Below are 24,669 nucleotides of genomic sequence, written 5' to 3' on the forward strand. Positions count from 1 at the left end.
TGCCAGCAGCAGCGCTCAAGCAGCCGTCATTTTAAGCAGCCCCTCTCCAGAGCCCTTTGCGCACCTCTCATTGTCCCACTGCTGCTGCCGCCGCCGCCAGCCTCTGCCACTCGCAAGACACAGGTAAGCAGCCACCAGGGCTCGTGGTGCTCTTGCATCATCCCCCCCCCCAAAAAAAAATATAGTCTGGCCCCCCTCAAGGTCTGAGGGACAGTGGACCGGCCCCCTGCTGAAAAAGTTTGCTGGCCCCTGATCTGGTTGGTTGCTTTGAGAACAGGATGCTGGACTTGATGGGCCATTGGCCTGATAGCCAGCATGGTCGTCTTCTGTACTTACGTTCTTAACCCTATAACACCAGGGTAGCCAATTTGGTGCCTTCTGGATCAGTAGCTCCCAAACCATCTTTTTAGGCCACCGCCCCCTTGGCTCTATAAACTCACCCCCAGAATTCCCTACTCTATAAAAAGCATTATTCGGAAGAGTGGTATGCAAGAGCCTCTAAGGAAGGTAGCAACGCAGTAAACATTCAAAACAGGAACAATTATTTGCACATTTATTCAGAATCCAATAAAAACTACTCAGTTTAATTAATTCAACAAAACAGATGAACATGAGCCAGCGATACCAGCCTTTTTAAAGTCTGATAGTCATTTACACCTCTAGGCTCCCCCTGCTGCCCCCTTCCCTCTTTTTTTTAAAAAAAGAAATTAATATTTTATTAAAAGAATTCAAGTTATAGAGAATAAAGTGATGAAAGAAAAATAAATAAGAGAAGAAAGTTTTTAAAAATACATTAAGAAAGATATAGTATAATACACCAAATAGAATCAGTTACATTTCCATACATTGTTATATAGAAATATGAATACAGTCATACCTCGGCTCCCAAACGTCTTGGGAGTCGAATGTTCCTGCTCCCGAATGATCGAAAACCGGAAGTGAGTGTTCCGGTTTTTGAACGTTCTTTTGGAAGCCGAACGTCTGACGGGGCTTCCGATTGGCTCCAGGAGCAACCAATCAGAAGCCATACTTTGGAAGTCATTTGTTTCAGAAGTCAAACGGACTTCTGGAACAGATTCTGTTCGACTTCCAAGTTATGACTATAATATTATTGTCCTAATACGTGTATGTTTGATAATAACCTACTATATTCTATATAAGCTCGTTCTAAATGTCTGAACAAAGTCTACATCTGTAAGCAACCTGTTCATATATTGTGCTTCCCCCTTTGCCTCTTGGCTCTCTGCCTGGGTAATGCCACTGCTCCCCCCCCCTCCCCCAGAGAATGGTTCTTTCCATTTTGAGACATCACTGATCTAAAAGTTTTGGACTACAACCTCAGTCTCAGACTGCATGGCCCATGGTCCAGGAGGATGGTAGTTATAATCTAAAACAGAGATGTTCAACTGGTCAGCCATGATTGACAGGTAGATTCCCTGGGTTTCTGAGTCAATTGCGGGATCCTTATCCTCCCCCATGGCTCTGTCCCTCCAGTACTTAAAGTGGTTGCTGTTCGGCGGTTTTTGGAGTTTGATATGAGCGATGTATGTCATTTGCCCTTAAAAATAGCTATGCAACTCTTTTTAGGTAAAGGTAAAGGGACCCCTGGCCATTAGGTCCATTCGTGACTGACTCTGGGGTTGCTGCGCTCATCTTGCTTTATTGGCTGAGAGAGCCGGCGTACAGCTTCCAGGTCATGTGGCCAGCATGACTAAGCCACTTCTGGTGAACCAGAGCAGCGCACGGAAATGCCGTTTACCTTCCCGTCAGAGCGGTACCTATTTATCTACTTGCACTTTGATGTGCTTTTGAACTGCTAGGTTGGCAGGAGCAGGGACCGAGCAACGGGAGCTCACCCCGACATGGGGATTCAAACCTCCGACCTTCTGATCGGCAAGCCCTAGGCTCTGTGGTTTAACCCACAGCGCCACCCACATCCCGCAACTCTTTTTAATCCTCCCCAAAAGAAACTCAACAACTCTGATATCCCCCCAAACAGCTCAGCAACTCTGGTCAATCCTCATTGACAATGGGTAGAACACTGCCAGTTTTTTTTTATACTGGGAGTAGATCTCATTCTCTTGGGAGTTGGACGGGCCTGATCTAAAACATCTGGAGGGCACTGCTTTGGCTACCCCAGGAAAAGATATCAATATGGGATCTGTTTCGGCATCATCTTTGCAAAGCGTTCCTCTTTTCCCTGGCCCTAGTCTGTGTGGCTGCCCAGAGCGGAGGCCTGGCGCTGGCAGTATTAAAAATTCAGCTGCTCCGAAGGACCAAGAAACCTCCCATTTAGGAGTGAGGCACAGACCTCTCGCAGCAGCAGCAGCAGCAGGAGGAGCTCAGCTGGCACTGCAGGGAACGTCCTCCACCCGAGCGCTGATGAGCCTTTGTTTTTTAGGAAGAATGGGAAATCTATCAACAGCCTAATGTTGTCTGCCTTTTGTGTCCTGCTAATGGTCTTTGCCTCCAGGCTCTTTGGGCTGAGCATTTAATAGGGCAACGGGGAGCTGAGAGGCAGAGTGGCCCTGTCCCCCAAATTAAGAGCATTTAGATCTGGTGAGCTGTTGTCCCCCTGGGAGGTGAACTCGGGCGGCCTGCTTCCTTGATCTATGGCAGCTCTGGAACCCAGACACTTGCCTCCCTCCCTCCCTCCCTCCCTCCCTCCCTCCTTGCATCTGTGAGCTATATGTACAGTCATGCCAACAAGACTCCCAAGGTGTGTGGGATTTAAGCCCCAATACAGACAGAGGAACATGGGTGGCACTGTGGGTTAAACCACAGAGCCTAGGACTTGCCGATCAGAAGGTCGGTGGTTCGAATCCCCGTGACGGGGTTAGCTCCCGTTGCTTGGTCCCTGCTCCTGCCAACCTAGCAGTTCAAAAGCACCTCAAAGTGCAAGTAGATAAATAGGTACTGCACCGGTGGGAAGGTAAATGGCGTTTCCGTGCGCTGCTCTGGTTCGCCAGAAGCAGCTTAGTCATGCTGGCCACATGACTCGGAAGCTGTACGCTGGCTCCCTCGGCCAATAAAGCGAAATGAGCGCCACAACCCCAGAGTCGGTCACGACTGGACCTGATGGTCAGGGGTCCCTTTACCTTACAGACAGAACAGGCTGACAGGTGGAGATTTGCTTGTACACCCATGTTTACAGATGCTTCGTATATTTCATTTTTAAAAATGAAGCATGTTCAGCACCAACAGTAAGCCAGATATGGCACTGCATGTAGATTGACACCCAATACATGTGCACATTAAGCAAAGTACACCCCCCCCCCAGGAATGGAAATTCATTTTTTAATACTAATTTATTTAGGGGGGGGGTTACACAAAGTTTGATATTCCTTAATTCCCTTTCAATATAATAATTTCTTACATTTTGGCTTCCCCCTCTGTGATATAGCTGTCAATATTTCCCTTTTTAAAAGGGAAATTCCCTTATTCCGAATAGGATTCCTCGCAAAAAAAGGAAAAAGTTGACAGCTATGCTCTGTGATGTTCCTGTTGCATTCCTTTATCTGCTGCCACAACGGCCATTTATTTTCTATTGTGTATTATAGCTTGTATTAAAATCATTTATTTATTCTCCTTCCCTTGCCTATTATTCAAATATCCTGCTCGCGATTTCATTTCTGAAGTTCTTTTCTCAAATACAGTGGTACCTCGGGTTAAAAACTTAATTCATTCTGGAGGTCTGTTCTTAACCTGAAACTGTTCTTAACCTGAGGTACCACTTTAGCTAATGGGGCCTCCTGCTGCCGCCGCACCGCTGCCGCACGATTTCTGTTCTCATCCTGAAGCAAAGTTCTTAACCCGAGGTACTGTTTCTGGGTTAGCGGAGTCTGTAACCTGAAGCGTCTGTAACCCGAGGTAGCACTGTAGTCTGAAAAGGACCTCCACTCTTTGACAAAGTTCTCATCCTCTTGGTCCCTTATTTTTGCTGTCAACTTTGCCATCTCCGCCCAGTTCATTAACTTTAAAATCCATTCTTCTTTCATTGAGACTTCCTTCCACCTCTGCACATACAGAATACTGGCTACGGTAGGAGCATACCTAAACATCTTTTGGAATCTCTGCCCCTATAATCCCCAGAAGAAATGCTTCAGGACCCTTGGCTATTTTAAACATCTTTTTAAAATTCATCATGTATCATTTCTCAGAAGTTTGTCGCCTTTCTGCAAGTAGGGATGGAAATATAGAGGCATCATGAAGCTCCGTTTAGCTCTCGCTCTCGCTAAATATGGAGTCACACATATTATTAGTTCACCCAGTGAGCTTCGTGGCCGAGTGGGGATTTGAACCCTGCTCCCGCAGGCCCTAGTCCAACATGCTAACCATTACACCACCACTGGTGCAATATGGTTCCAAGAGCATTCCTACCACCTGTCCTTAAGGCTGTGAAAAGCTGAATGGAAACTGGTAGGGCTTTGGAACTGACATGACACTCCGCCTGGGTGAGACCTCAAGAATCTGGTGGCGCCCAGCTGTCGAGGCTTCATGTGCATGCAGGTTTGCGCAACGCAACCTCGCGTGCTCTCCCTCTCGCACGCGACGCTGGGAAGTGTGAAATTAAAAAGTACAAATTAGTAGACGAGAGTCTACAATTAGAGCCACAGTTGCTTGCCAGGGCTGGGACGACGACGGTTTCTGCCAACATAAACAGCTATTGCAACTCCCTGCAGCTGGCTCCTCCTCCTCTCCTCTCCTCTCCTCTCCTCTCCCTCCACCCCACAGCGGTGTTTATTTAAGCCAACACATTGCGCTGCTAATTGGGTAACATTTCGGTGTGAAAATGGGCATTTAGAAACACGCACACAACAGCAGCAGCAAATAAAAACAACCGTAAGCTTGCGGCATTGCAAGGGATGTCAACCGCAGGAGAAGGTAACCTTAAGCAAATAAAAAAAAGTATTTTCATTCTCCGGAAGAGGACACAGCTAGTGTCAAGGAAAGGCACCCTTTCCAATGCCCAGGGAAGGCCTTCTCTACAGTTTCCATTTCCAGGAAAGGCCTCTTCCTTCAAGCCCCAGCTAGCTCCTTTTCTGCCCACCTATAGTCATGTTGTCTGCAAGAAATGACTCAAATCACCCCATCACTTCTGTGATAAACTCCACCATCTTCCTGATGACACAATGTGAGGCCTGGCCGCCTCTGAGATGGATGTTCCAGTGGCAGCTCTCCCATCAAAGACTCTTCCACCCTTGGGCTCGGGAGAACTTCCAGCAGAAAAGCAGGAATCCTCTCTGCCCAAGGGAAGGACCAGGGCCGTAGCTCAGTGGTAGAGCACCTGCCTTGGGTCCCAGAAGTCCCAGGTGGCATCTCCAGGTAGGGCCAGGAATGTCCCCAGTCTGAAACACTGGAGAGCTGCTGCCAGTCAGTGCAGACGCTACTAAGCTGGGTGGTCCAAGGCAATTCCTTATGTTGTCCACCAGGATGAGGTGTATCCTAGTGAGAGGGCCATAGCTCAGTGGTTAGAACAGGCAGAGGCAAACTCGGCCCTCCAGATGTTTTGGGACTACAACTTCCATCATCACTGATCCTGTTAGCTAGGGGTGATGGGAGTTGTAGTCCCAAAACATCTGGAGGGCCGAGTTTGCCTGTACCTGGTTTAGAACATCTGCTTTGCATGCAGAAGGTCCCAGGTTCAGTCCAAGGCATTGCCAGAGCTGAGAGAGACCCCTGTCTGAAACCCCAGAGAGCCACTGTCACTCAATGCAGACATCTAGCTCACATCTCAGACATCAATGCAGATATCTATTGTATTGGCAGTGGGTGGCTTTCTGTTGCATCTTGAGCAGCTAGCTTTTCCTTGTGTCTCAAGCGGCAAGCTTTATATTGTGCATGGAGCAGCTAGCTTTCCAGCCTCTCTCCCTATCTTCCAACCACGTACATTTACTTTTGGGGGAAGATGCTATCAGAAAACTCCCTTTTAGGAAAAAATGCACCCCCTTTATCTTTCACATGGCTCAGTTTGTGATGGATCTCGTCTCTCTGAAAATGCTCCTTTACCAGGAAGCCCAGCCGAACCAATTCGGTTCCCCTACCGAGGAAACTCGGTGCACACCGGGGCTCCATCGACCTCTGCATTTGTGGGGAGGGCAGAACGAGAGAGGTGCAGTGGTGACAACTTTTATTTAAAACCAGCTGAACAGCGTCCTTCCTGCTTCCTTTTTCCACAGAGAGCCTTCAACGCCCTCTGCCACAGCACTCATTTGTACGGCAGGAGGCTGGTCTTGGAATGGGCTGACTCGGAGGAAACAGTGGAGGCCCTCAGGCGGAAAACGGCGGAGCACTTTCACGGTACTGTAGCACATATGTACTATTTCAGTTGTCATTTCTGTTGATTTTGCTCCCACTGATTATTATTATTATTTAGTGGAATTTGTATACCGCTTTTTTTGTAACCTGCAAGCCATTGTCTGTCAGGGCCGAGCTGTGGCAATAGATTGTTGCACCTAGAATAATGAAATCACAGAATTGTAGAATTGGAAGGAAACCCATGGGGGTCATCGGGTCCAGCCCTCTGCAATGCAGGGATCATAGCTAAGGAATCCCTGGCAGAAGGCCACCCAACCTCAGCTTGAAAACCTCCACTGACAGAGAATCCTACCACCTTCTGAGGCTGCCTGTCCCACTGTTGAACAGTTCTTACTGTCAGACAGTTCTCCCTAGTGTATTGTCGAAATTGCCTTTCTTGTAACTTGATTTGGGCCCTACTTCCTGGAGCAGCAGAACACAGGCTTGCTGCATCTCCCAAGGGATAGACCTTCAGACCTATCATATCACCTCTCAGTCTTCTCTTCTCCAGGCTAAACATACCCAGCTCCCTCGACTGTTCTTCATAAGGAATGGTTCTTCTCTCAACTTGTTCAAGCTTTGACCCGACCCTATTGCCCTTTTGCCGTAGCTCAAATTAGGTTGTGCACGTGGATATTCGGGGGGGGGGGGATGGCTGTAGCTTGGTGGTCCTAGGTTCAGTCCCCAACATCTTCATTTCGGGAGTGACCTCTAAAACCAGGCAGGCAGAGCTACTGCCGGTCAGTGCAGACTATAGTGAGCTAGATGGACCAAGGGTATGACTCAGTATAACCCCGGAGAGTTGCTGCTTGTCAGTGTGGGTCGTTGGCCTGATTCAGTATAAGGCAGCCTCCTGCATTCCTGTGTCAGGCTTCTAGTACAGTCGTACCTTCGATCCCGAACGCCCTGGAACTCGGACATTTTGGCTCCCGAATGCTGCAAACCCGGAAGTGATTGTTCCGGCTTATGAACATTCTTTTGGACATCGGACGGGGCTTCTGGGGCTTCTGGTTGGCTGTAGGAGCTTCCTGCAGCCAACCAGAATCCGCGATTTGGTTTTCGAACATTTTGGAAGTCGAACGGACTTCCGGAACGGATTCCGTTCGACTTCCAAGGTATGACTGTATTTGTAGCAGATGGGTCCCATTCACTGGCCTCATTTTGCCTGCCAACGGCTGCAGTTGTACTCTCCCATGTAATCATCTCATCTCAAGGAGGCTTCTCCCCATCTCATCCCATCCCCACAACAGCCCTGTGAGGTAGGTGTCAGGGGCTCAGAGGCAGAGCCACAGGGGAAAGAGGAGTTGGAGAGCGAAGAGGAAGGATCTGAGGGGAGCTTGGGAGGGTATGACAGTGACCCGGGAGATTCCATGAGTCTCTCCAGCGAATCAGAAGATTCCCAGAAAGAGGCACCCAGGGTCAGGGCAAGGGGGGCCAGCGGTGAGTCCCCAAGCGGCAGCTGGAGATCAGGGCCAGCTTCCCCACCAGAGCGTAGCGGGGGGGAAGAAGCCCACAGATTAGAACCAGCGTCCTCTCCAGCAGGGAGAGAGAGTGAGTCAGAACTGACCACGCCTCCGTCGGAGAGTGGAGGGGCGGAGCGGAGGTCAGTTCCAGCCAGCCCCCCCGAAGGGGGAAGCAGTGACAGGAGCAGTGTAGCCGTTAGGAGGAAAGTGGCCGGCTGGGCGCGCGCGCCAAGTTCAAATGTGCAGGCGCGCGGGTCAGCAGAAAATCCGGATTGGGAGCCAGGTCCCAAAGCCCGCCGGAGACAGGGGGAGGAGTCAGAGGAATCTGCCTCCGAAGAGTCCAGGAAGGGTGGGACCCCAGGGGGCAGGAGGACCCAGAGGAGAAAAGAGCAGAGGAAGAGGTGGAGCAAAGCTCGGGTGTTAAACTGGTGTAGGGGAGGGGAAGAGTCAGACGGAGCTTCGACGGTCTAGAGTTACAGACGTAGGGATGCGCGCCACGGATGTAAAACCAACAATGAACTTCAATAAAGACTTTTGTATATAAAGAGACACTGGCGTTGGTCCTTTGTGAGCTGGGACCTGAGGCACCCTTGACAGTAGGTTATGCTGAGAGAGGCAGGGACTGGGCCACGGTCACACCCAGCGAACTTCTTGGCCAAGTGGGGATTTGAACCCTTGTCTCTCCCAGATCCTAGTCCAACACTCTAACCTAGGGGTCAGCAAACTTTTTCAGCAGGGGGCCGGTGCACTGTCCCTCAGACCTTGTGGGGGGCCAGACTATATTTTGAGAAAATAATAATGAATGAATTCCTATGCCCCACAAATAACCCAGAGCTGCATTTTAAATAAAAGGACACATTCTACTCATGTAAAAACACACTGATTCCCAGACCGTCTGTGGGCCGGATTTAGAAGGCGATTGGGCCGGATCCAGCCCCCGGGCCTTAGTTTGCCTACCCATGCTTTGACCGCTACACCACCAAGTTCTCCCTTCTCTTCCTAAAGAGGGCCCTGAAACCTGGATTCACAAAGCCCCACATAGCTCCCTCCAGTTAGCTGCTGCTTCTGCTGTGCTGCCTCTGTTGACAGGGATGTGCAGTCCTACTGAAAGGGAGAAGTCTCCTCTGAGGAACAGTGGATTAGTCTCTTTGGATCAGAGTCCCAGCATTGACAGGGCCAGAGACGGAAACTGCTGTCCGACGCAGCTATCGACAAGCATTGACAGGTGCAAATGTACTGGTTGGCAAATATTAGTGTAAGGCTCTCGTCCCCTGTCCCCCCCAACCTAGCACAGGGAATAAGACGTAGATCAATGGTCTTCCTTTGGCTCAATTTCCCCCTGCCCACTTTGCACTTCTCGGAAAAGAGCTGATGTCAAGTCCCTTGCTTGTCTGGAGGGAGGATGCAGAGGGGCCTGCGCTGAAACCGCAAAGATAACATTTTGTGTTTCTTGCTCCACCCACTTTTGCCTCTGGCCCCACCCACCACCAACACACGGCCCTTGGGAGTTTGCCCAAAGGGGAATGTGGCCCTCGGGCTGAAAAAGGGATCCACACATGTTGTTGTAAACGTTGGGACCCCACCACTGCAGACTTGAGGTTGAGAGAATACGCACAAGATCGAGGAAGGTGTTGATATGGAATCAGGATCTTGGATAGATGAGGCCTAGGGGGGGTCACTCAGAATCAGTTTATCCAATGCCAGGGGTTGAGAACCTCTCCCCTGCAGGTCAGATTTGGCTCACCACGCCTCTCTACATGGCCCACAGAGCCTTTCCCCCCAAACCACACATCGCCTACACAATCCCTGCGGAAATCAGGCTGGAACTCCCTGTTCAAAAGATGGCGGGTGTACAATTCAGTCCTGTTTGTTTCAGGTACACGAGCAAGTTCCCTGCAGCAAACTCACTAGCGCACTTGCACCTTGCAGAAAGCAGGATTGAACTACCTGCACATCAGCTGATGGGCAGAGAGCTCAATCCTGCTTAGTCGCTATCTTCCTTCTACCCTGCTAGCCCTATGGACTGACTTTGACAGGTAGGTTGGACAATCCTTTCAAACACCTGACGTCATTACAATCGGGCAGCACACTACACCATACCTGAAGACAGCAAACCGGCTTAGGGTGGACAGGCCAACTCATGCACGGTGCCCAGAGCTCTGTTCTCTGACACTGCACCACCACTCCCTGCCCACCCCGACCCCTCAGCATATCGTACCTGAGGCAGCCACCTCACTTTTCCTAACGCAGGAGTGGGGAGCCTTTGGTCCTCCGTATGAATGGCCATTTCTGTCGGCTCTACCAAGCATGGCCAGTGGCCAGCAATGTTGGGCATTGTAGTTCAGCAACATTTGATGGGCCAAATGTCCCCCACTAATGTTCCCCCAATGGTAGGGCCGGCCTTGAGGTATGCATAGAGCAACGGAAGCAAACCCCCACAGACTATGGAGTGCTAAATGCATTTCGGAAACCAGTGCTTTTGATTTTGAAAGGCAGGAAACAAGTCACCCCCTTTCCTGATGAGGTTTTACACATTTGCAAACAACTAATTGTATGCATCGCCTTTTCCCCCTCTGCCAAAGCCTAGACTACTATTTATTTTTATTTCTCGTGTCTGTCCCTCACTTCTCCAAGCCAGCAAAGAGGGAACATGCTTCTGGGGATGTGTTTGTTTGGGGGTTTTTTTGAGGGGGGGGGAGAGAAAGATGCTGGCAGAAAAGCCAAGTGCAAGCGGGGGCAGAGAGCGAACGCTGCTAGCTGTGTGCTATTCATCCAGAGGGCATTTCAAACAGCAGGCCCGCAGCAGAGAGAGGCTTTCAGCCCCCATTTCCCGGCTGCAGTACCTAGAAACCCGTTGGACAGAGCATAATGGTGCCGGAGGTATCTGCTCGAAAAATCTTTGTTTGCTGTTCTCTCGGGTCGGAGGAAATGGGTTTTAGTATTTGGCTACATGCTCCTCTCTGCCTTTCCTCTCTGGCCCCCTCCTTCCATCGCCGGTCCCTTTTGTTGCTGGCAGACCACTCCATGCAGAAGGTCAGTGCACTTATCCACTCACCTTGGACGCTGCGACCTCTGCAGCTGGCAGCGTGCCACTTATCCCTGAAGGGCTGGCTTCCCTGGGCAAAAAGGGAGCCAGCCCCAATCTGCTTTCCTTGAGGCTGAGGATTGTCTTACTGGAGTGGGCAGCACATAGGCAGGGTCTCTGGAACCATAGCTCTCTCCCCAGGGTTTATCTGGAGTGAGGGATTTCCGCCCCCAGCCCAAGGGCCGTGTTTTCTCACACGTGGCTTTCTGGGGTCCGCGTGCCAACAGTGGCTGTGGCAAAAGCAGATGTGACCCATCTTAACCCCAGTTCGCAAGAGGCACCACCACGGTTCAAGTATAATAATAATAATAATATTTATACCCCGCCCATCTGGCCGGGTTTCCCCAGCCACTCTGGGTGGCTCCCAACAGAATATTAAAACCACAATAAAACATCAAACATTAAATACTTCCCTATACAGGGCTGCCTTCAGATGTCTTCTAAGCAGCAGGTAGTTGTTTATTTCCTTGACATCTGGTGGGAGGGCATTCCACAGGGGGGACGCCACTACCAAGAAGGCCCTTTGCCTGGTTCCCTGTAACTTCACTTCTCGCAGTGAGGGAACCACCAGAAGGCCCTCGGAGCTGGACCTCAGTGTCCAGGCTGAACGATGGGGGTGGAGACGCTCCTTCAGGTATACTGGACCGAGGCCGTTTAGGGCTTTAAAGGTCAGCACCAACACTTTGAATTGTGCTCGGAAACGTACTGGGAGTCAATGTAGGTTTTTCAGGACCAGTGTCATATGGTCTCGGTGGCCACTCCCAGTCACCAGTCTAGCTGCCACATTCTGGATTAGTTGCAGTTTCCGTGTCACCTTCAAAGGTAGCCCCACGTAGAGCGCATTGCAGTAGTCCAAGCAGGAGATAACTAGAGCATGCATCACTCTGGTGAGATAGTCTGCGGGCAGGTAGGGTCTCAGCCTGTGTACCAGATGGAACTGGTAGACAGCTGCCCTGGACACAGAATTGACCTGCACCTCCATGGGCAGCTGTGAGTCCAAAACGACTCCCAGGCTGCACACCTGGTCCTTCAGGGGCACAGTTGCCCCATTCAGGACCAGGGAGTCCTCCACCCCCACCCGTTCCCTGTCCCGCCAAAACAGTACTTCTGTCTTGTCAGGATTCAACCTCAATCTGTTAGCCGCTATCCATCCTCCAACCTCCTCCAGACACTCACACAGGACAGGACAAGGAGTCATTCTAACCAGTTAAAAGCATCAGAGTGCGAAGCAGGGACAGTGATGGGGTGTAGCCTCAGGAGGATGTGTGGCCTGGGTACCATTCCAAAGCCTGGCCAGAACCCCAGGCCTGAGGTTCTCCACCTCTGATGCAGATAAGCCATGAACTGTCCACATCATGACAACCCTAATTTGGCGGAATCCACTTTGCAGCTTTTGCATTTCTTTTGGGTGTTGACGAAGGTGGCAGTGAATGGGTTGGGGGATGCTCAGAGGATGTAGACTCTCAAGAGAGAAATTGTGCCCCTGTGGACCTCCTTGGCAACCTCAGCTTCAGAGCAGCCATTGTCGTTTTCCTCTGCCTTTCCAATGAACTTGATATATATCCCGACTGTGTTATCTGAATATGCGGTTATCCTGTAAAAACTTGACTCCTTTTCCCTGGCTGACTTTCCCTGTGCTTTCTCTGTTCCGCCATACAGGGTTCCCCCTCTATTAATTTGCTTTGGATTGTCTTTTAAATACTTTTCTATTTGCCCAGGCTTTCTCCTGCCCCCAAGGTGCTGAATCTGGTCACTGAAGCTGGGCTCCCATGCTTAGCAGTTTTGGGCTTTGTGTTTTATCCGCTGCTATAATGATGTGGCAATCAATATTTTTGCACTGCTGATTTTATGCACCGAGTTTTGTATGCCACTTAAGCATTTTTCTTTAATACTAAAGTGGGGGATATATTCTTAAACAAAATACTGGCAAATCCTTACACGCACGAGACACACCAGTCCTCCTGAGCCGTACCTGTCTGTCGTTGAAGTCGGTGTCAAGTTCCTCTCATTGTGTTGCAGGCACTGGCTTCGATGTCTCTTAATCTTGCCTTGGAGCATCTTGTGTCCCCCCAAGCTTTCTAAAAGTGACATCCCCAAGTACCGTTCGTTGGCCTCACTGGCGTAACCTGACTTCTGTTGAACGTTGGCATTGCAAGAGCTCAGTTTGCTGCGTCTCCTTGATCTTACGCATGGGAACTTTGCTTTTTTCGTCTATTTATTTATTGCATTTATAACCCACCTTTTCTCCAAGGAGCTCAAGGTGGTGTGTGTGGTCCCCCCCCCCCACCGCCGCCCATTTAATCACCACAACAACCCTCTGAGGCAGGTTGCACTGAGAGCCAATGGCTGGTGGCAGTGGTCACCCAGTGAGCTTCAGAACCTGAGCAACACAATTGCAATTCCCAGTACAGTGGTACCTCAGGTTACATACGCTTCAGGTTACATACGCTTCAGGTTACATATGCTTCAGGTGACAGACTCCGTTAACCCAGAAATAGTGCTTCAGGTTAAGAACTTTGCTTCAGGATGAGAACAGAAATCGTGCTCCGGCGGCGTGGCAGCAGCAGGAGGCCCCATTAACTAAAGTGGTGCTTCAGGTTAAGAACAGTTTCAGGTTAAGAACAGACCTCTGGAACAAATTAAGTACTTAACCCGAGGTACCACTGTACAGTCATACCTCTTGTTACGTTTGGTTCAGGTTACGTCTTTTCAGGTTGCGTCCCGCGGCGAACAGGAAAAAACAGAGCGGGTTACTTCCTGGTTTTGCCGCATGCGCAGACGCTCAGAATGATGTCACCCGCATGTGCAGAAGCAGTGAATCACGACCTACGCATGCGCAGACGCGGGTTGCATTCTGCTCATGATGCGAACAGGGCTCCAGAACGGATCCCGTTCGCATCCAGAGGTACCACAGTAGCTGGTATTTGGAGACATCTTACCTCTGACACAGGAGGGAGAACGTAGCCATTGTACCTAGTGATCCCAGACAGCCTTACCGTCCATATTCCGGATTGCAAGGCCTCTCAAGAGCACCGCTATCCCTTCCAGAACCCAGCAAGGCTTCCTTCAAATCCTGGGCCTCGCCCATTCCTTCTGCTCCCAAGCTGAGCAACCAGCTTCCTTCGTGACTGCCTGAATTTTCCTCTCTCCGCTTGCGAGCTCCGTGATGGGTTTGCGAGACATTTTAGTGCCGAGCACGGCAGCCGCCAGCTCCTGTGGCCCCCCCCTTCCTCCCCCCCCCACCCCCTTTAATCGGAGGCTTGTTTTGGAAATATTTCCGAGTGAGTCAGTAATAATCCTGTGCACACTTCCCCCCTCTCGGGAGCCGCGGTTCGTGCGGAGGAGGTGCCCGCTCCCAATCCCGCTAAATTACTATTGACTTGTGTTCCGTGCGCTCCACAAACATTTCACTCAGCCGTCACCAGCAGGGCCGGCGGTCTCCTGCCAGGGGTAACTTGGGAGGCCAGCTGCGCGAGGCCAAGCATCCTGCTCTTCCCCATCGATCAAAGAATTAAACTGACAGGAGGGGAAATTTTCAGGCCCGGCTGAGGCTTGGGATGGAGGGTGGGGGGGAAGCGAGCACGCCTTGGACGGAGGGGGGCGGGACGAGACGCAAATGGAAAGCTTGGGAGGTCGTGGGGGTCCAGGATGTGGGGAGGCGGGGGTGTCTCTGTTTCATATGTCTGGCGCTGAAATGATGAGAGCAGATTTAGCCAGAAGTGCTTCATCCAAGCCTGGTTGTGTTGTGTTGTTTCTTTTCTCTCTCCCCCCCTCCCATTTTTATTAAATTCTTTTGACATATAGCAACATCATACAGATAAACAATGCTTTTTCTGGAAAAAAGGCGGGGGAACTCACCAAAAAGGAAGTTAGTTTATTGCGGGCCCAGTCACAGTGCCACAGCACCCTACCAGGCAGTGGTTAAATGTAAGATGTGATTAATAAACGTAAGCAGACAATGATCTGGAGTAGCAACGTCCACAACTTTATTGATTACAGATATAGGTGGATTTTTGGTTGAGCCGTTGGGCGTATATCCGTTCCAGCACACCCAGACAAAAAAAGTTTATTTTTTATTTTTTTTAAAGTAAGGGAACTCAGCTAAAAAACAAACAAACCCACCCTGCAGATAAATAACTGTAACCCAGAAGCCGGTGTTTAGGCAATGCATCAATCAAATAGCACAAGTTCTTATCCCGGATCATGGGTATAGGAAGGTGATAGAAGGTTAACCAGAAAGTTTTGTAACTTGCAGTGAGTCCCCTGTTTTCATTTTTCGCCGTGTACGTAATTTGCACAAAGAGTTGTTAAGAAACTTCTTTTTTAAAGTTATTGATTTGTTAACAACAGCAAAAAGTGCAAAACAAGAGAAAGAAAGCAAACAATCAAAAAATCTAAACCATAAAGCAGTGGTTTTCAACCTGTGTGCCATGGCACCCTCGGGTGCCTTGAATAATGGTCAGGGGTGCCTTGGGCAACACTGGCCTCTGTCCCTCTTTCCTTCCCTCCCTCCTCTGATGCCCTCTTCTGCCTCTCCCTCCCAAGGGCTTACACAGCTGTTTGTTGCAGCGGCCCTGGCTACAAGCTCTGCAGGTGAATGGTGCCTCTGGGGCTGGCCAGGGAGGGCTTCCCAGGCCTCTGTGGGGCAGTGTAAGGAGGCACCTCTCTTTGGGGTGGAAGGGGGCAGCTCAAGAGACCAGGGGTGGCAGCTGCTCAGATGACTCTCAAGGAGAGGTGAGAGGAGACTGAGGGAACACTCCACAAGGCAGGGTGTTTGAAAAAGGGCGAGAGGCTTCCAGCTCTGCAAGCAAGGGGTGACATAACTGGGCCCCTGAGCGCTTGGGACTTTCTCGTTTAGGGACAAGGCAAGTAAAAGGAGGCATGTGAAAAGTTTATAACCCAGAGAAAGTGGGTAGAGAAAAGTTTTTCCTCATAATGCTAGAAATCGTGGGTGTCCCATGAAGCTGAATGCTGGAAGAATCAGGACAGATAGAACAAAAGGACTTCTTCATGCAGCTCGTAGTTAAGCTATGGAAACGTAACTCCCACAAGAGGCAGTGATGGCCACCAACTTGGATGGCTTAGGAATAGACAAATGCATTGAGGACAAGGCTATGAGCCACAATAGGGACGCAGGTGGCGCTGTGGGTTAAACCACAGAGCCTAGGACTTGCCGATCAGAAGGTCGGCGGTTCGAATCCCCGCGACGGGGTGAGCTCCCGTTGCTTGGTCCCTGCTCCTGCCAACCTAGCAGTTCAAAAGCACATCAAAGTGCAAGTAGATAAAAAGGTACCGCTTTGGCAGGAAGGTAAACGGTGTTTCCATGTGCTGCTCTGGTTCGCCAGAAGCCGCTTACTCATGCTGGCCACATGACCTGGAAGCTGTACGCCGGCTCCCTCGGCCAATAAAGCGAGATGAGTGCCGCAACCCCAGAGTCGGTCACGACTGGACCTAATGGTCAGGGGTCCCTTTACCTTTATGAGCCACAATGGCTATGTTCTGCCTCCACTGTCAGAGGCGCTAGGCCAAGAATCTCAGGTGGGCAGAGTGCTGTTGGGCTCATATCCTGCTTGCAGGTTCTCTACGAGCATCTTATGGTTGGCCACCATGAGAACAGGATGCTGGCAAAGATCACCAGTGTTGAAGCAATGAGTCTTCAACATCGTTGGACTGGTCATGTTGTGTGGATGCCTGTTGATCGTCTTCCAAAGCAACTACTCTATTCCGAACTTAAAAATGGAAAGTGTAATACTGGTGGTCAACAAAAGAGGTTTAAAGACTGTCTCAAGGCAAATCTTTAAAAATGTAGTATAAACACTGACAACTGGGAAACACTGGCCTGCGAGCGCCTCAGTTGGAGAACAGCCTTTACCAAAGGTGTCATGGACTTTGAAGACACTTGAACTCAGGACGCAAGGGAGAAACATGCTAGGAGGAAGAAGAATTGGCCTCCAAAGTCACTTATGGACTCATTGTTAAAACCGTGTTTATGGAAGACAATCTTACTCGGCTACAAGTGATCGCCAAAGAAGAAAGAAGGACTAGATGGGCCACTGGCCTGATCCAGCATACTCATCTTATGTTCTTTTGTTAAAATGAAAATCCACCCACCTAGCCCCCCAATCAGATTTTTATTTTTTAGCGAGTTAGCAAATCTGTAGAGACAAGACATTACTTTTACTTCCATTAAAAAAATAAATAAATGCATGCAGCCAAATCGTAATCTTGTCCCAGCCTCGAAACAGGTGTGGGCACCTGTCTCCAAATGACGCCTTCCCTGGCTCTCAGCTCTGACGCTTGGACAAAGCTACGTCAAGTCGTTGGTGGGATAGGAAGGGCTCCTGTCACTCTCCCCACCCACCCCCACCCGCCGCCTATTCCATCTCCCGCAACGTTCGTAAAAAGTACAAGAGCAGAAGTACAACTTGGTCCTGGCATTCTGTCAAGGAATTAATTGGAAAAATAAAAAAAAATCATTAGATGGGGGGACTCCAGAAATGCAAAATTGTTTGGTCGAGGACGGAGCAGGGGAAAGCACGGCTTTTGTCAGGTTAATTTCTCCCGTATTGATGTTTTGTGACATTTACTTGTTGTTTATCTTCGGAAGCAGCTGTAATGCTAAAAGAAAATGCAGCGGCTTGTCCTATGTGTTTATTTTACACCCTCTCCCCGAGTCCTGCAAGTACATTTTATTTGTTTGTTTGAGATGGGTGTTTTGATGGCTGAGATCGGGCTTTGAACAGCTGTTCCCCACATGGAGAGCTGCTTTCTAAAATTGCGGAGGAAGTGCAGAAGGGGGGGCGTGTTTTGCAAGGAATGTTCACAGTGAGCCTCTGCTGTTCACTTGATCCTTCTCTGAGTTTGGGAAATAGTAAAGGAGATATCTATATAAAAATGTATATATGGCTTTGTGTTTTCCCCTTTACTCCTCTGCCAACTGCTTAGTTTTTCTTTCTTTCCCTAGGGTTTCCCCCAAAAGAAGCCTGTTTGCCACCTCTTGCATGCTCTTTCCACATTCCATGACTGACACTTGCCCTGCAGAAGTTAAACCAAACTTACGGTAGTTTGGTGAGGGAGTGGGGAGACTTCATTTCCCCCTATTCTGTCCATTAGCACCCAGGATTGGTTGAAATAGTGTGAGGTCACGGAATGCTGACGAACATTCTCCAGGGGAAGGGCCAGTCATGGAATGTGGGCAAAGCATGCAATAAATGTTGGGCAGGGAGGGGGCGGCTCTCAGAGTCAAGAGGCAGGAAGAAGCTCTAAGGTGTTGGTAGAGAAGAGGGGTAAAGAAAAATCTGCTGAGAAACAAACGGAAATGGAGACGGAGTGAGCAGAGGAAAGTACGGCGGGGGTAGAAGACAAGAAAGCCAGAGGCGTCACAGTGAGGCAAGAGATGCTAAGAGGAGGATGATGATGATGATGATGATGATGATAATAATAATAATAATAATAATAATAATAATAATAATAATAATAATAATAATTTATTTCTACCCCGCCCATCTGGCTGGGTTTCCCGAGCCACTCTGGGAGGCTTCCAACCAAAGATTAAAAATACATTAAAACATCAGTCATTAAAAACTTCCCTAAACAGGGCTGCCTTCAGATGTCCTCTAAACGTCAGGTAGTTGCTTATTCCCTTGACATCTGATGGAAGGGCATTCCACAGGGCGGGCGCCACTACCGAGAAGGCCCTCTGCCTGGTTCCTTGTAACTTCACTTCTCGCAGTGAGGGAACTGCCAGAAGGCCCTCCTTTGGGCGTTAATTATACTTAGTGGGGCTCTACCTTGCTATTCTGCAATGTGGTTGTGGTGCTAATGGCTGTTGGTCAGGTGGGGGAGCAGGAATAATACACCTCCTCTTCTTTTCCGCTTTACGACCCAGCCGGTTCGTCAGCTCCTTCCTCAGTTTCCCCTCCGGAAAGTGGTGATTTTGAAAGGTCCCGTTCCACCCCTTTGAGAAAAGTGTGCATGGTGCCCGCAAAATATTTCAAGTTCATAGCAGTGAGCAGTCAGAGCGGGGAGCAATTATTTCCTCCTGCATCTTAAACGCTCCTCATGGGCTGCTGTGAGACAGTTGGCAAAGCCACCTAAAGATAAAGGCAGGACCGCGAGGCCATAGCCAGGGAAATCCTGGTGCGGCTCTGCAGCGGAATTGCACAAGCCTGCTGCATCAGACCAGTGGCCCATCTTATTCAGCATCCGGTTCTCACAGTGGCTAACCAGATGCCTGCAGCAAGCCGCCAAGCAGGACCCCCAAGCCCAAGAGCCCTCTCCCCTCCTGCGGTCTCCAGCAGCTGGTATTCAGAACCATTTGCTGCCTCCAACAGGGCATAGCCGTCACAGTCAGGAAAAAGCAGAGTGCAGCTCTGAACGCCACCATCTCTGCAGGATAAACTCTTTGCCCTTGTGGCCTGTTTGCAAGCTCCCGCATGGCACTTGGTGGGCAGGGCACCAGCTAGGTGGGCCTCTGGCCTGACCCCACGGGGACCTTCCTTACATCCTTAGCTGCTGCCACCCTGCCTTGCCCTTCCGCAGCCCCAGAGGTGGCCACATTTGGGCTGCGGCGCCAGCATCTGTTACTGCCTGGAGGGTCTTTTCTGATTGCTGGCTGGAGCAGCCTTGCGGAGAGAGCCGCGGCAGGAGGGGACCAGCCTCAGTGACCCTTCTGCCTCAGTTCCTGCCATGTTACCGACACCACCCCCACCTGAATCGGGGGGGGGGGGGGAGCTGCTTCCTCTCCCGCATTTAGAGCCACAGCCTGGCTCGCTTGCCTGGGGGTTTCCCTGCATCTGCACACCAGCTCCCCATTCTCCCCACCACTGCCATCAGCTGCCGCCGCCGTGCTCTCATTACGCCGCGGCAGGTTCGGTTTCTGGCGGTCTTTGTGCAGCGGCATCGCCTTGCTGCCCTTGCAGCAAGAAGCGATTGCCGAGAGCTTCATTGGGAGAAAACTCTGGTCAGCGGACGAAATAAATTGATTCATTTGTTCACACTGGGGGAGGGGGAGACAGAGAAAACAATCATGTGTGCTCTTCTGGAGATTCTTGCTAGAAAATCCATAGAATATAAAACACAGAAAAGGTTGGGGTTGGGGTTAGGACCAGTTAGCATATCATGACCTCCTCAATGAATAAAAAGCTCCAGAGGTCATGTTACATACGTCACAGTTGCCAAACATCCATAACAGATGTGGGGATCTTCGCAGGAGAATATTCTGGTGGGTTGTGCCCCATTGGGAAGAGCCGCAGCTCGTTGGCAGAGCATATGGAAAGGAAGCTGTCTTCTAGTGAGCCAGGCAATTGTCCCACCCAACTTTGTGTTGCTAGAGAACAAGGTTTCAGGTGGGACACATTCCCAGTCCTACTGTGCTGGTCCCGGGGGGAAGGTTACCGTTGACGTAGTCGAAGTCTGGTCCTGGGTCACTAGCCTGGAAACAGTTTGCAAGGAGCGGGGCGAGGTCCGAAGCAGGAAGCCGAGCGGGGACAGGAACACTGGAGGGTCAGGTCTGGGTCCGGACAGGAGCAGGTACTCAACGACGACATTGCTCCCGCAACCTGGGACCAGACTGACTGGCCTTTATCTTCTCTGAGGCCAGGGGCGGTCCTGGCCCCCAGGAGACCCGCCTCTCCTGGCCTTAAGGCGAGCACTCCTCCTGGGAGAAACCAGTTCCCTTCGCCTCTCTGCCCTGAGCCTCTGCAGTTCAGGAGAGGCTGAAGGGTTACTGGGCCCAGGGGGAGACTCACCTGTAGGCACTGAGTCCTCAACTACCTCTGGAGCCAGAATGGATTCACCTGGTGCCTGCTCCTGAGGATCCGGCACAGGTGCAGGCACCTCAGAATCAAGGCCCTGCCCCAGTTCAGCTGGCCCTGGAGGCGGGGCCTCCTGTGCAGGCTGGGATTCCTCCGCTTCATCCTCTGAATTGGATTCCCAGGCCATCACACCTACCTGGAATGTCTTCATGCCGATTGGCTTCTGGGAGCACAAAGAGACAGCTGCCTGCTACAACCTCAACTTTTTCTCGCTTGGCCCTTTGCAGATTCCCCGACAGCGAAGAAAACAAAGCGATCAGCTGTTCTGGAAGAAATCCTGGAGAAGCTGGAGGATGAAGGGGGTGAGGAAAGCAGCTAATGCCACTGGGCCCAGAACGATGAGGTAAGGGGAGGGATCTCTCTTTCTTCCTCTCTACTGTTAACTTGATAACAGGGAAGGTTATTTGAAAGAAGACGTAAGAGGATCCTCCATCCAGTTGTAAACCTCTTTTGTTCCTATTGTTCCGCTAAGGCCGGGTGGGTGTAGTAAGGTGTAGTTGTCACAGCACTGGACTAGGACCTTGGAAGACTAGCGTTCAAGTCCCCGCTCAGCCGTGAAGCATGCTGGGTGACCTGGGGGCCACAGTCTCAGCCCCTCAGCCTAACCTAGCTCGTAGGGTCGTTGTGAAATATAAAGATGCAAGGGAGAGGAATCTTGAACGTCAGATTAAGCTCGTGGAGGGAACGTGGGAGATAATGTTGCTAATAGGTCAACAGTCTTTTTGAAGCCTAAGGGCTGTGTTCCCCTGTGGGCAACCTTTTGGGAGGGGGACAGGACCGGGGGCGAAAGTGGATGTGGGCAAGTACAAAGGATGGCAGAGGAGAGAGTCCCGTGAGCCAGGCATGTTTGGAAGGATGTGTTTGACCTGGAGCAACAAGGCTTCAGCTTAAAGTAGGGCATCCCAGACTTACAGGCAATGGCGGATGGTTCCGATTGGGCAGAAGGGAGGAAGGCCACCAGTAGGTGGGGCTAGAGCCAACAATAGCCAGAGCCCATAACAAGCAGGTCCTAGTTTTGTCCGCATATCCTTCTCCCTGCTAAATTAAAAAAGGAGAATTTGGAGATTAAGGAGGAGGAGGATGAAGCTAACAGCCTTGAGACCTCCGGAACCGCCTTGAGACCTCCAGGTATAGGGTGGTATATAAATTCAAAAAATAATAAGCCTGCCCCCAGGACTGGTTGCAGTTAAGAAGGCAGGCAAGTGGGGGCTGGTTGAGGACAGTCTGAACGTGGTGGGGCATTGTCCAATTTCCCCCTAGTGGGCCAAGCTCCTCTGATCGACAATTGAAGAAAGCAGAAGAAACCATTCCTTCTCTCTAAAACTAAGGGCCTGGATTCTGGAAGTCATGCTTGCTGTTTTCCCTCATGCCCCCACCCCACCCTGAGGGGGACTGCAAAGTTGGGGGAGCGCTGTCCTCCTCTACCATATTTAGATGTCTTAAGTTATAACGTCTTAGCTGTTTCAGGTTGCTTTTGAATTGTGTGCCTGTTTGCCTCCTTGGGGCGGAAGGGCAGGGTGTAAATTCAATAAATATTGAACAAAAGAAGTCTCTGCTGGATCAGAGCAGCAACCCATCAAGTCCAGCATCCTGTTCTCACAGTGGCCAACCAGATGCCTTTTCTGGGAAACCAGCAAGCAGGATCCGAGCACAAGAGTCCCTCCCCTCCTGTGGTTTCCAGCATCTGGCATTCAGAAGTATGGCTGCCTCCGACGGTGGAGGCAGAGCAGAGCCCTGCAAAGTGTTGGTTGTCACTGCCTCCTGTGGGAGTGAGTTCCACAGTTTAACTGTGCAGTGCATGAAGAAATTCCTGCTTTTGCCTGTCCCAAATCTTGCCATTTCATCCTGGACTGCTGCAGAACCATGACATGTGGGCAAGCATGGGCATAGCCAGGATATATGATAGGGGAGGGCAGGACTTTGGGGGGGGGGCAGAACCGAGCTATCTGCGGCTTTATTGGTCAGTTAGTTAAGTATTTTTATTGATTAACAGTGGTACCTCAGGTTAAGAACTTAATTTGTTCTGGAGGTCCGTTCTTAACCTGAAACTGTTCTTAACCCGAGGTACCACTTTAGCTAATGGGGCCTCCCGCTGATGCCGCTATGCGATTTCTGTTCTCATCCTGAAGCAAAGTTCTTAACCTGAGGTACTATTTCTGGGTTAGCGGAGTCTGTAACCTGAAGCGTCTGTAACCTGAAGTGTCTGTAACCCAAGGTACCACTGTACTTGATTTGGAGGTGGTGCAGCTGCATCCCCTGGCTACGCCCATGTGGGCGAGCCTCATAATCTGGGCCACTGATTGGGCACATGGTGAAAGGCCTGCCTTCATTCACTGAAGCCTCCTCACAGGCCAGAAGGCAGTGTTTTGCTCTCAGATCTTTGGCCACCCTGGACGTTCCCCAAGCCTTCCCTCTGGCTGCTGCTGCTGCTGCTGCTGGCATTGAGCGCTGGCCCTCATCAAGATTGGCTGCTGCCCTCCCTCCACTCTCTTCCCACCCCCCCTCTTCGAATCCAAGCTGTGCTCTCCAGAGGAAGATGTCAGAGTCAGAGGCATCCAGAGGCACCCTGAAATTAAGAGCTCTTCCAGAGGCCCTGTGCTTATTCCAGAAGCGCAGTGGGAAGGTGGCTGCGACTTAACCTGGCGGGGATTAGCCGGCAGCTTCCCTTTCATCACGAGAGCCCCCCGATGCCTCCCACCAAGGAGGCAGGTGTATTCGAGAGGCAATTGTTGGCCAGATGGAGCCCTGAGCCGCCACTCGAGAGGCTTCCCCGCCGCCGAGGGGTCTCCACACACACACAAAAAAGCCCAGTAATCTGCCGGGGGGTGGGGAGTGAGTTGTGGCCACCCCACTGCTTGGCCCGTCAGCAAGAGTGCCACGCAGAAATAGGCCAGGAGCAGGAGGGAGGGCACGTGTTCTCAGGTTATTGGGGTGCTGGCTGGGGGGCTCCTCACACCATTGCAGGTTGTCTGCGACTGTCTTCCATGCAGATCAGTGATGGCACCTCTGCTGCTCAAAGGGGGAGAGGTGGGGAAACTCTGAACCATCGCAGAGGGAGAGATGCCCTGACGGCAGCCATAGAAAGCAGGAGTCAGAAGCAGCGATGCTTCTGAACGCAACTTGCTGGAAAGCACAGGAGGGGAGAGGAGCTCTTGTGCTCAGGTCCTGCAACAAGCGTCTGGTTGGCCACTGTGAGAAGAGGATGCCAGACTAGATGGGCCATTGGCCTGATCCAGCAGAGCTCTGCTTATGTACTTATGGATGGGGTGATGTAGGCTGATCCAACATTCCCCTAAAGGTAAAGGTACCCCTGACCATTAGGTCCAGTTGTGACCGACTCTGGGGTTGCGGCACTCATCTCGCTTTATTGGCCGTGGGAGCCGGCGTACAGCTTCCGGGTCATGTGGCCAGCATGACTAAGCCACTTCTGGCGAACCAGAGCAGCGCACGAAAACGCCGTTTACCTTCCCACTGGAGTGGTACCTATTTATCTACTTGCACTTGACGCGCTTTCGAACTGCTAGGTTGGCAGGAGCTGGGACCGAACAACGGGAGCTCACCCCGTCACAGTATTCGAACCACCGACCCTCTGGTCAGCAAGCCCTAGGCTCTGTGGTTTAACCCACAGCGCCACCCGCGTCCCCTAAACATTCCCCTAAAGACCGGGTCTAAAGCCGTTTCTGCACCAACATGCATTACGATCCTTAACCTTCTTGTTTCTTAAGGGCAGAGTTTGCTCGCTTCTCAGCGAAGCCTGCTTTGTTTGCCAAGTGTATGTAAAAGATCTTTTCCTCCCCCAAATAGCTGGGATAATTATTTCCACTTCTGGGGACAAAATGTTTTTCCTTGTTTTAGAACAGGGACGTCCAGTTCCCAAGAGACTGTGATCTACTCCTGGGGGGAAAAACTAGCAGTGATCAACCCATTGGGGGGGGGGAGGGAATGACCCAAAGTTGTTGACTCCGTCTTCCGTTTTTGCAATCATGCACGAATGCAATCGTGCTCTTTT

At 50.8% G+C, this 24,669-nt stretch overlaps 1 protein-coding gene across 1 annotated transcript in view; it reads left to right on the forward strand.

Annotated features, from left to right (window-relative positions):
- Positions 1-24,669, forward strand: part of RBM19 (RNA binding motif protein 19) — a 98,763-nt gene that overhangs the window by 64,843 nt on the left and 9,251 nt on the right. Inside the window, exons 23-24 of the mRNA XM_028709729.2 lie at positions 6,180-6,300; positions 20,888-21,003. Coding sequence (XP_028565562.2) covers positions 6,180-6,300; positions 20,888-20,979 — 213 coding nt within the window. The 3' untranslated portion in view covers positions 20,980-21,003. The remainder of the gene's footprint in view (positions 1-6,179; positions 6,301-20,887; positions 21,004-24,669) is intronic.

Source organism: Podarcis muralis, chromosome 16 (genome assembly GCF_964188315.1).
Source record: "Podarcis muralis chromosome 16, rPodMur119.hap1.1, whole genome shotgun sequence".
NCBI lineage: Eukaryota > Metazoa > Chordata > Lepidosauria > Squamata > Lacertidae > Podarcis > Podarcis muralis.